The 11,356-nt window shown below is 37.9% G+C and overlaps 1 protein-coding gene and 1 pseudogene across 1 annotated transcript; both read right to left on the reverse strand.

Moving 5' to 3' along the window:
- Nucleotides 1–1,787: 1,787 nt before the first annotated feature.
- LOC140968814 (probable phosphopantothenoylcysteine decarboxylase) lies at nucleotides 1,788–8,565 on the reverse strand (annotated as a pseudogene).
- A 409-nt stretch (nucleotides 8,566–8,974) lies between these two features.
- On the reverse strand, nucleotides 8,975–10,374 carry LOC140968691 (uncharacterized). Its single transcript, XM_073429732.1, has 3 exons — nucleotides 10,058–10,374; nucleotides 9,927–9,971; nucleotides 8,975–9,180 (listed from the first exon to the last, which is right to left on the reverse strand). Exons 1-3 carry the CDS (start codon nucleotides 10,148–10,150, stop codon nucleotides 9,013–9,015), a joined length of 306 nt encoding a protein of 101 aa, XP_073285833.1. The 5' UTR covers nucleotides 10,151–10,374; the 3' UTR covers nucleotides 8,975–9,012.
- Nucleotides 10,375–11,356: the final 982 nt, after the last annotated feature.

Below are 11,356 nucleotides of genomic sequence, written 5' to 3' on the forward strand. Positions count from 1 at the left end.
TACGCTTTTGTTGGCATGTGATTGTCTGTAAAAGCCCTTGTCGTGTAATAATCAACTTTAAACTTTTGTTTTTTTTTTTCTGGTAAATTGTATTTTTTTCGATTTCGGTCATTTTGTGCTCAAAACTGAAATTGGCCACCGGAAATTGTCAGTCATATATGGTGAATCGGCAAATCAATTTGGGATTTTGGTGAGAAGTAACCAAAGGGGGCTTTTTTTAATTCCATCTAAGAAAGTCCGAAAAAGGAAAAAACTATAAAAGTACACATCATCTTACAAACAAAATTTTACCAAGAAGAGTATGTCTTTTTCTCCCCATCATCATCATCATTAATGAAGTATATCTGATTAAAACCGTGCTGCTATGTTGTATCAAACATATTTCCCTATCAAACTTGTAAAGTTTTATAAACAGGAAGAGTACGTGTACACGAAAAGTCATCGAGTTTTAAATGAAAAAAATTAAAAGACAAGTGCCGCACGGAATCGATCCATGAAATAAGCAATTCAAGAAACCTACGTAGGATATTCAATAATTTTTGTCAATCTTATGAGCCAATGAAATTGCATATCTTGTATTCTTCACACTAATATCAGGCCCTACTCTCTCGATCAATCACTGTTCTATCAATATTATTAAAAATATTCTTAATAGAAGAAAATCAGGAATGGAAAGTAACATGTGAACTGATAACTTGGCTTATGAAGAAGGATTAATACAGCTGATTTTGGGATTGAAATATATGTATGTTTGTGAATATTTATGTATGTGTAGATCTTTAAAAAAAAACAAAAACAAAATCATTACCCACGTCGAATCTTGCTCCACTGATCGATGGAATGAATGATCATGCCTGATAACTAAATACGGTGTTGTTTCTTAGCGGAATTGCGAGAATAATGCGCCGTAGTGAAAACCTTCTTAAAGAATTTGAACATCATGAAAATGCCGATCCTTCTTCCGGACAACATGTCCTGTTTTGTTTTTGACAGCTTTAATCCCTTGATGCAAATCATTTCCACTTCCCTTCCAGGTGATGAAGCAACCGACTTTTTCGCCGAAATCAACTCTTCATTCGAACACTCCCACAGCAAGTCCATTTTCTCACCTTCATCGCCATCATGATAAGAAGAGCTGAAATGTCTCTTTTTATCTGTGCTTGTGGCTTTGAAATCTTGGAACGGGTATTTGTTGGGACAATTCTGTTCGCTTGCTACTTCTTTACCTTCAGATTTTTTTTGGTTTTTGTTGGGAAAGGTGGGGGAAAGAGGGTGCCACCAGAGGGGTGGCGAGTCGACGTAACGCGGTGGTGAGTTACTTGTGCTGGCTACGGGGAAGCTAAAGTGGTGGTCGTCGTCTTCTTCTTCTTCTATTTTTGCAAAATCCATTACAAAAAGGTGCAACTTTTGGTCACTCGGGAAAGTTCTAGTTCTACCCGTACAGTTTGTCACATCATTTATATAGATTCAGAGAATGGAAATCCAGAGAAACTTTTATAAACACAAATTTTCCCCCTAAAATGCAAAAAAAAAAAAAAAAAAAAAAAANTTCATTACCAATCAAATTAAAACTATTTCATTTATTTTCTAAATAAGTATTTGAAAAGGATAAAGATGACTTGTGTATCCAAACAATCTTAACATGCGCAATCTTGATTTCGTATAGCCATGTAAGAAGTGGCTAAACCCCTAACTAGATACCAAATCTGGGGAAATTTAACGTTCCACTACCGAGCAAACTGGTTGGCCACATATAAATCTATAAGCTTTGGCAAAGAGTAATTAATAAACCAAATTTAAAAGATGTTAATACACAAATATTAATTTAATTTAAGCCAATAAAGAAAAGAAAAAGGAAAGTTGGAGTTTCGACACATTTAGATGAGACAAGGATACCTCCCTCCTAGTAATTAGCTTGAACCTATACGCTATTTGGTAATGACTGCCAGCTACGACTAACAGGCTCACCCTACTGTAAAAAACATTAAAAATTACATAATAATAATAAGAAAAATCCCACACACCACAACTTTTTTGCATTACGCTAGAGCTGCATGCTAATCATTTCCACAGAAAACTAAGGAACTGGCGATTGATGATGATTCTCTGCTATATCATCCGACCATTTGAATTCCCCCATGACTCAAAGAAGAGTCGTATAGTTGAGTAAATGAGAGAAGGCTCCGCCATTGCACCGTTTCCATAATCTCCACAGGCTAGTCGCTTGGACACGGGTGGGATAAGGGAAATTCCAAGATCATCAATAACCTTGAGATGGCGTTCCGTAAGGGTTATTCCACATGAAGGTATTCATGGATGGTATTGGGTGTTGGGTGGCTCATTATAGTAAATATTGAGGTAGCTATAAATATGGTATATATATATCTTTCCATTATTTTGTGTCCTTTGATTGTGAGCTTTTCTAGGAGTGATTCTGGGAAGGTCTTTGGAAAGATAGATTGTATATATTCTGGGTTTTGGTGGACTGAAGTTAAACAGAAAAGGCTTCTCCTCAATTCACGTTCTTTTATGGTATCAGAGCCTTGATTTTTTTCGTGCCATATATCTTCTCAAATTGCTATGGCTGATTCTGATAAAACACCAAAGAATGAAACTGGGAAGAAGATAAACTCCCCATATGACTTGTCATCAAATTACAATCCAGGAAACGTCATCACGCAAGTCAAGTTGCGAGGTGATGAGAACTATGAGGAATGAGCGAGATCTATCCGGACCTCGCTGCGAGCTCGAAGAAAATGGAGTTTTGTGGACGGGACCATCTCAGAACCACAGGAAGGATCTCCTGAATTAGAAGACTGGTGGGCTGTTCAGTCCACGTTGGTATCATGGATTCGGAACACAATCGAACCTGACCTGCGCTCTACCATCTCGCATATGGAGAACGCGAAGGATCTGTGGGAAGACATTGAGGAACGATTTCACATTGCAAATGGACCTCGGATTCAACAAATAAAAACCGAGTTGAATGAATGTAAACAACACGGGCTGTCCATGGTTGTTTACTATGGGAAGATGAAAGCTCTCTGGGATGAACTAGCAAATTATGATCAGATCCCAACTTGCACCTGCACAGGGTGCAAGTACAAACTCTCGGCAAAATTGGAGAAGCGTCGAGAAGAAAAAAAGGTACACCAATTTCTCATGGGATTGGATGAAGGGAGTTACGGTACTGTTCGATCCAACCTACTTGCAACAGAACCATTGCCGACTTTAAACAAAGTATATTTGGCTTTGGCCCAAGAAGAAAGAATGAAGATTATCACTCGTGCAAGGGAAGAACGAGGAGAAGTCATTGGACTCGCTGTTCAAACAAACACCAGATTGAAGGGACGCGGAGAGACAAAAGACAATACAATGATCTGCCCGAAATGCAACCGAACAGGCCATGATTCGACAAGCTGTTTCCAGCTTATTGGGTACCCAGAATGGTGGGGTGATCGTCCTCGTGGTGAAGGCAGAGCTGGTGGACGTGGTAGGGGAGGACAACAACAACGCACAGGAACTGGGCGTGGACGAAGTGGGACAGTCCGGGCCAATGCTGCTCAGATCACAGAAGGAACTGCAAGTGCTTTGGCGGTAATTGAAACTGACTCAGAAAAATCAGGTTTGGCCGGCCTGAGTAATGAGCAGTGGCAGAACCTTCTTCAGATGCTGAACAATCATAAACCAAGTACAAGTGAGAAGATGACAGGTAATCACATAAATAATCCATGGATCATTGACACAAGCGCATCCAATCACATGACTGGGAGCTTGAAGAATATGAGTGAACTACGAGGGGTGTCTGGATGCCCTGTGGGATTGCCGGATGGACACTACGCAGCTGCCACAAAAGAAGGATCAGTGAAACTTGATGAAAATTTGGAACTTAAAAATGTTCTTTATGTGCCCCGTTTAAATTGCAATTTGATTTCCGTGTCGCAATTGATAGATGAATCGGATTGTATTGCCCAATTCACTAAAAATATGTGTGTCTTTCAGGACCGCACTTCGAGGATGCTGATTGGTGCGGGTAAACGGAGGGATGGGCTCTATCATTTCCGAAAAGCATCATGTGTAAAGGCTTTGAAGACCGATGGAACAAACTCCCTTGATTGTTGGCACAGGCGGTTAGGGCATCCCTATATGGACATTACCAAGTTAGTCCTCTCTGTTAGAAACGGTAGAAATAGCGTGACGTTGAATAAAGCTTGTGATGTATGTCAACGGGCAAAACAGACTAGAGACAAATTCCCTTTGAGTAATAATAAAGCCAGTGATGTCTTTGAACTTGTTCATTGTGATCTGTGGGGTCCATACAAAATTCCTTCTTCGTGTGGTGCTTCTTATTTTTGGACAATAGTGGATGATTATTCTAGAGCGATATGGATATTCTTATTGATTGATAAGAAAGAGGTGACACGTACTTTGCTGAATTTCTTTGCAATGGCGGAAAGATAATATAATAAGCAAGTCAAAACTGTTCGGAGTGATAATGGGACTGAGTTTACTTGCATGAAGAATTACTTTCTTGAACACGGTATTATCTTTCAAACCTCTTGTACCGCAACACCACAACAAAATGGAAGAGTAGAAAGAAAACACCGGCACATTTTGAATGTAGCACGAGCACTGCGATTTCAAGCTCAACTTCCTATTAAATTTTGGGGAGAATGTGTATTAGCTGCAGGATTCTTAATAAACAGGACCCCTTCTTCAGTCTTGAATGGAAAAACTCCGTACGAAATTTTATATGGACAACCGCCTTCCTATGAACACTTGAGAGTGTTCGGGTCTTTTTGTTACGCACACAACCAAAGAGGGAAAAGGGACAAATTTTCAAGCAGAAGTTGCCGATGCATATTTGTCGGATATCCACATGGAAAAAAAGGATGGAGATTATACGATCTGGATACAAAAGAATATTTTGTCTCACGAGATGTGGATTTCTTTGAAACAGAATTTCTTTTTGCTCAAGAGGTTGTTGAAGGAAGTGTTTCTTCTGAAGCAGTAGCAAATGATGAGTATGAAGTTGTGGGGAGCACTTGTGATGATCATACTTCACACGATACACGAGATATAGTCGATCAAGGAACAGATAAAGGCGTTGATAGGAGGTGTCTTGGAGATAATAAAAGAGAAGGCGCTCGAGAAAATGAAGAAGTAGCAGCCCAAGTGTCTGGAGAAAATGAGCATGACATAGCTGATGGGGAGCAGCTTGGACAATTGGGTCGTGGACATCGACTGAGAGAGCCGTGTGTTCGTCTACGCGATTATGTCACTAATACCATTCGGAAATTGAGCCCCTCCACCGCTTCACCAGCTTCAACGCATGCCTCAGGTACGCCTTACCCTATAGCACACTATGTGAATTGTGATAAATTTTCAATGCGGCATCAGAATTTTCTTGCAGCCATTACTGCGGACCATGAGCCCGTGTCATTCTCTGAATCAGTAAGAGATGAAAGGTGGTGTGAGGCACTGCGGAATGAAATTAAGGCCTTGGAAGATAATGAGACATGTGTGATGGAATATTTGCCATTTGGGAAAAAGGCACTTGGCTGCAAATGGGTATACAAGATAAAGTACAACTCCGATGGCACCATAGAGCGTCATAAAGCTCGGCTGGTAATTCTTGGTAATCATCAAATGGAGGGAATCGACTATACGGAAACATTTGCTCCGGTGGCCAAAATGGTTACGGTGCGAATATTCTTAGCTGTAGCAGCGGCAAAGCAATGGGAGTTGCATCAAATGGATGTCCACAACGCTTTCCTTCATGGAGACCTTCAAGAAGAGGTGTACATGAAATTGCCTCCCGGCTTCGAAGTTCAACATCCAGGAATGGTATACAAGCTTCGGAAATCACTCTACGGGCTAAAGCAAGCACCACGATGTTGGTTCGCCAAACTGTCTATAGCTCTAAAAGGGTATGGATTCAAACAATCATATTCTGATTACTCGCTCTTTACTTTGCAGCAAAGAGACATACAAATCAACGTCCTTGTTTATGTGGATGATTTGATAATATCTGGAAATTGTCATGATGCCATACAACGGTTCAAGACCTATTTGAATAATTGTTTTAACATGAAAGATTTGGGAGTTCTGAAATACTTCCTAGGTGTTGAAGTTGCTAGGAGCCCTGATGGAATCTACCTGAACCAGCGTAAATATGCTCTGGATATAGTTTCCGAAGCTGGACTATTGGGAGCAAAGCCTGCTAGCTTTCCTATGGAGCAAAATCATCGGTTGATGTTGGTTGATGGAACATTGTTTGATGACCCAGAAAGGTATCGTCGTCTAGTGGGTCGCCTCATATATCTTTGTTTCACCCGGCCGGATCTGTCCTATAGCTTGCATGTGCTTTCGCAATTTATGCAACAACCACGGGAAGAACACTGGGAAGCTGCGCTCCGAGTTGTTCGATATTTGAAGGGTAATCCAGGTCAAGGCATTCTATTGCGCCATGATTGTGATTTACAATTATATGGCTGGTGCGATTCAGACTGGGCTAGCTGCCCTTTGACTCGGAGATCACTCACAGGATGGTTTGTGCTTCTCGGTAATTCCCCAATATCTTGGAAGACTAAAAAGCAACATACGGTGTCTAGATCATCGGCTGAAGCAGAATATATATCCATGGCCACTACCACATGTGAATTGAAATGGCTAAAGGCAATCTTATCCAATCTTGGTGTAATACACACCAATTCCATGCGACTCTATTGTGACAGTCAAGCTGCGTTGCACATAGTGAAGAACCCGGTGTTTCATGAACGGACGAAACATATTGAAGTAGACTGTCACTTCATCCGAGACGAGATTTTGAAGGGAAATATTTCTCCATCCCATGTGTCCACACATGTGCAACTAGCTGACATTTTCACCAAGGCAATGGGCAAACGTCATTTCGATCACTTTCTAAGCAAGCTGGGCATTCGAAACCTTCATGCTCCAACTTGAGGGGGGGTATTGGGTGTTGGGTGGCTCAGTATAGTAAATATTGAGGTAGCTGTAAATATGGTATATATATATATCTTTCCATTATTTTGTGTCCTTTGATTGTGAGCTACGAACATTGGTTTACTGAAGTCCCACGCCCGTACAACACAGGTCAACAAATTATCACATAACCCCCCAGCAATCTAAATTATGATGGTCAAAAACAGAAATTTGCTATTGAAGCTAACCATACTGAAAGAATGATTATGTAAAAAGAAATCTTGTTACAAAATTTCTATAGCATTGAGATGCAATACTTAAAAATTCTACAAATGAATCTGTAAGAAATCAAAGAATATATTTTGAAAACATTTCTGATATTATTAATTTATAATTCAGTTATTAAAGATATTTTCTACCATATTAAGAATGTAACTTCATAGGAGGTGATAATTAATGACTCTACTCTTATCAAGTTGAGGTCAGGGATCATATGTATCAATTTTACAAGAGAAGCAAGCGAGCTTGTCCTTATTAGCTTAAAAGGATCGGTTACTACAGACACAACCACGAAGTTTTTAATATATTTACCTTGCCAAGTGTGTGTGCTGATAAAGGAGCTATGACCATAATATCAGCCCATCTTCGTAGCTCAATATGCAAGACACTGTCACCCAATTTGTTCCAAGTGGACCATTCGTCCTCATCAGTATAAAGTGTCACATCCTTAGGAAGGGATGCCGTGTCTATAAAATGCTTTCAGGCCTTGGTAGAGACCGCTTTTACTTCTGCATGCCCATTCGGAAAAGCAATGGCAAAGACTAGCAAATTTTATTGCAGCCACACTTCCACTTGCAGCAAGTAAAAAACGAGGCTTTCGAGAAGCATTGTTCATTTGGTGCAGCTCCATGCCAGAGCTTTCATGTTTTGAATGAGCCATAACCTTGTTCGATGTAAAATCTGTGTAAGCCCACTAACATCTGAAGAACAACATCAGTACATGGCAAGCGGCCTACAACATTTGTATAATATGTAATGAATGGGTGAAATTGGCCATATTCCCACATGGAAATTATGCATAGTTTTCATGATCCAACTGTACTAAGCAGATGTCCAAACAGAATTTGTTTGATTGCAACCTTAAAGAAAGAAAGTTGTTGCGACACTTTCAACACAAGAATGAATATAAACTTATGCGATTTTGCATAATTAAACTACTAAATAACTACATTTATCTGGTTGTAATTTATAAAAATAATATAACTCGAAAAAAAAAAGCTTTTTACAAGAAATCTGCCCAAAATTCATACAAAATCTGCTAGCTAAAACACCAACCGATTACCGTTAACATCCAAAATAAATTTCAAATAGCTCAATATCAAGGCCAAAACTACCCAGTAAGCAAGAAAAAAATTTATAAAATTACCAATATCATCAAGCAGTGATAATGACACGCTCTAGCGGCAGCCAAGCAAAGCAGGAAAGAGAAAGGGAAACAAACAAGAGAAAGGACAGCAGGCGGTGGATTTCAATGCGGCGGCGAACTGAACAGAATCAGCGTAGAATAACCAACAGTTTAAATGGAGCCCAAACTTTTTATTCGACGATAAAAATGGTACGGTCCTCGGTGTTGGTTATTAATCAAAATTTAACAGCCATTGCCAAAAAAAAATTTGAAAGGAACTTTGGCGACGAAAATAAATTGGACTTTAAATTAATTATGCCAAAAATTTATCTCTTCAAATTGAAACTTGTACGATGGTTCAACACCCTAAAATAAGTGTTCTCTCTTTATTTAAGGTTGTCAGTTTTTTTAGTTAAAGTAAGAGATAAATAAATATAAATTTAGTTTGACCAAATCGGTAAATATACATGACCCAAATTTATTTAATAATATAGACTATTATTAAAACTTCATCTATGACTAGCTACTTTGCACACGCGATGCACACCGCGTGTGTATATTTTTTTATAATTATTGAGAGACTAAAATGAAATTTGACAAATTATGGAGAGATTAAAGTGTAGACATATGTGGGTGGTGGAATCCATTTTTCTGGATAATTTCTAACTCCAGATGGAGCGGTCGGAGTGTTCTTTATTCTCTGATCGAGAATATAGAAAATAGGCTCCTTCAAGATTCATCATATTAGATATTATGGGACCTGAAATTTCTTGATCACAACAATGCCTGAATTCTGAGGTTTGAGTTCTTGTGCTCATTTTTTCAAATTCCTGAAAACAGAAAGATAGAGCACTCACCGATTGAAACTGATCTCAATATCGAACCAAATAAATTATTACAACCAAGAAGGAACCACAAGGCAGCTGAAGAGACAGGCAAGAAAATACCAACAAAAAAACGACACTTAGGTAGTACCCAATTGTGTTCCAAATGGTCCATATCTCAAGATACATGAACGCTATTAACGTTGACACAGTGCTGATATGACAAAATTTGAGTTATTAGATCAATTTTTTTTGTTAGTACTTTTATGGCAGCTTGAACTCAACCAAAAAATGACAATTTTACATTTTATTTGACTGAGAAATCGTATCTTGAAACAGTCGTTCCGCTTTAAAGACGTTCATGATTAATTACCTTACATCAAAATCCATACTCACATCCTAGAAGTTTTTGCACTTTCCGTGTCTACTTTCTGCGTAATCCATCAAAACCCATTAGTTAAGGCCCAAGGGTAAAAAAAGCATACTTGATTTCACATATTGCTTAAGCACATTATATATTGAAGTTACTCAATTCCAAGCGCAACGTCACATGTGTAGCAAGCTTTGATGGGCTGCATGTGTAACCAACCTTTGTTGATTCAAATTCTACCAACTTTTTGGATCTCTCTCCAACCAAATATTTCATTGGATCGTGCATGAATGTCAAGATATACTCCATCGAATGCCAAATGGGCACTAAATTCAAGTCATAAAATCTAGTATAGCAGTGGGATAGTAGAGTAATTACTTACTTTTGTTTGAAGAGAAGTAGGCAAATCTTTGCACTGAGTTTCTATCTGAAAACGAATAAAAATTAATACGAGACAATACACAAGATGTTTAGAAGTGACAATGAAACCCAAAAAAAAAAAAAAAAACTTACCTTTCTTGCTGTGACGCGTTTAAGTATTGCTTCGAGCATCATTTCCAGCTGCTGCAATTCTTCTATTCCCCATTGGTGAAGATACATGCTCATTATGAGCCTCTTTTGAAAACAAAATCATTCAAGATTTACCGATACACAGAGTTATAAGATTCGACCTAGGCGGTTAGGCGGACTCAGGGGCCGAAAATTACTTTTTTTTGGGATTTTTTAAACAGTTTTTTGGGGTTTCCCAATTTTTTTTTAAAAAAAGTCATTTTTAAGTCTTAAACAAAAGTTCGACAAAAAATGTGATTTATTAACTTGTCATAACATACCAAACTTTATCTTATTACGTAATACTGTGGAATCGGCCTAGACGACAGCCTAGATCGCACAGAAAAAGTGCTAGTCAGACAGCCTAGACGGCTAGGCAGACTTAGACGGTCCTAGGCGGTAAAAAAATTTTGGGCTTTCAGTTGTTTTAAAAAAATAAATTTTTTTATGCTCTAGATCAAAATTTAACAAGAAATGTGATTTGTTAGAATCCTACTAACGCATAGCGAATTTTAAGATCTTGCCAATACATGAGAAAATATGTGCAAGATTTTCTAGCTAGTATCATACCTGAGTCGCTTCATCTTTTCGTCAACGTACCCCACTATTTAAATGTTCAACACCATTGTTGTTCTCTCTCTGCAATATTGAAATTTAAAGGATAATTAGATTTTTGGTCATATAATTTATACTTTTTTTTTAGTTTTGATCTTGTTAAAAATGAATTTGCATTTTTAGCCTCACAACTTGCATTTTTTTTTGTTTTTGATCATGCTAACTGTGAATTAATATTTTTAGTTCAGTAACTTGCATGTTTTTTTTGTTTCGTTAAAGGTGAATTTGCATTTTTAGTCATATAAATTGTATAATTTTTTTCATTATTGGTATTTTTCACCAGAGTCTGTCATATTTTATTCCAAATAATATTTTAAAAAAAATCATATCACTAAGCAAGTTTTCTTCCAAAAATTCATGTCAGCATCACGTTCGACACATAAGTAATTTTTTACATACACGACAAAAGACAGTCAAAAAAATGAAAAAATTACGCAATAAGTTATAGGACTAAAATGCAAACACGCAGTTGATAAGAACAAAATGAAAAAAATGTCCAAGTTATGAGTCAAAAAATACAAATTCATTTTTAACAAGATCGAAAGTAAAAAAATGTACAAATTACTGGACCAAAAATATAGTTTTCTCAAATTTTAAAAAAATTGCTCGTCCTATTATAACACTCTAGGAGTGGAAACAGAATTCCCA

The sequence above is a fragment of the Primulina huaijiensis genome, unplaced genomic scaffold (assembly GCF_012295235.1).
Source record: "Primulina huaijiensis isolate GDHJ02 unplaced genomic scaffold, ASM1229523v2 scaffold37775, whole genome shotgun sequence".
NCBI classification, from domain to species: Eukaryota; Viridiplantae; Streptophyta; class Magnoliopsida; order Lamiales; family Gesneriaceae; genus Primulina; species Primulina huaijiensis.

What these genes read in the sequence shown, in the direction of transcription:
- LOC140968691 (XM_073429732.1), bottom strand. Translation starts at nt 10,150, where the DNA reads ATGAGCATGTATCTTCACCAATGGGGAATAGAAGAATTGCAGCAGCTG. An exon ending in AACGCGTCACAGCAAGAAAG is followed by an intron (nt 9,972 to 10,057) that starts GTAAGTTTTTTT and finishes ATTCGTTTTCAG; the next exon opens with ATAGAAACTCAGTGCAAAGA. An exon ending in CTACTTCTCTTCAAACAAAA is followed by an intron (nt 9,181 to 9,926) that starts GTAAGTAATTAC and finishes TTCTGTTTTCAG; the next exon opens with GAATTTGAAAAAATGAGCAC.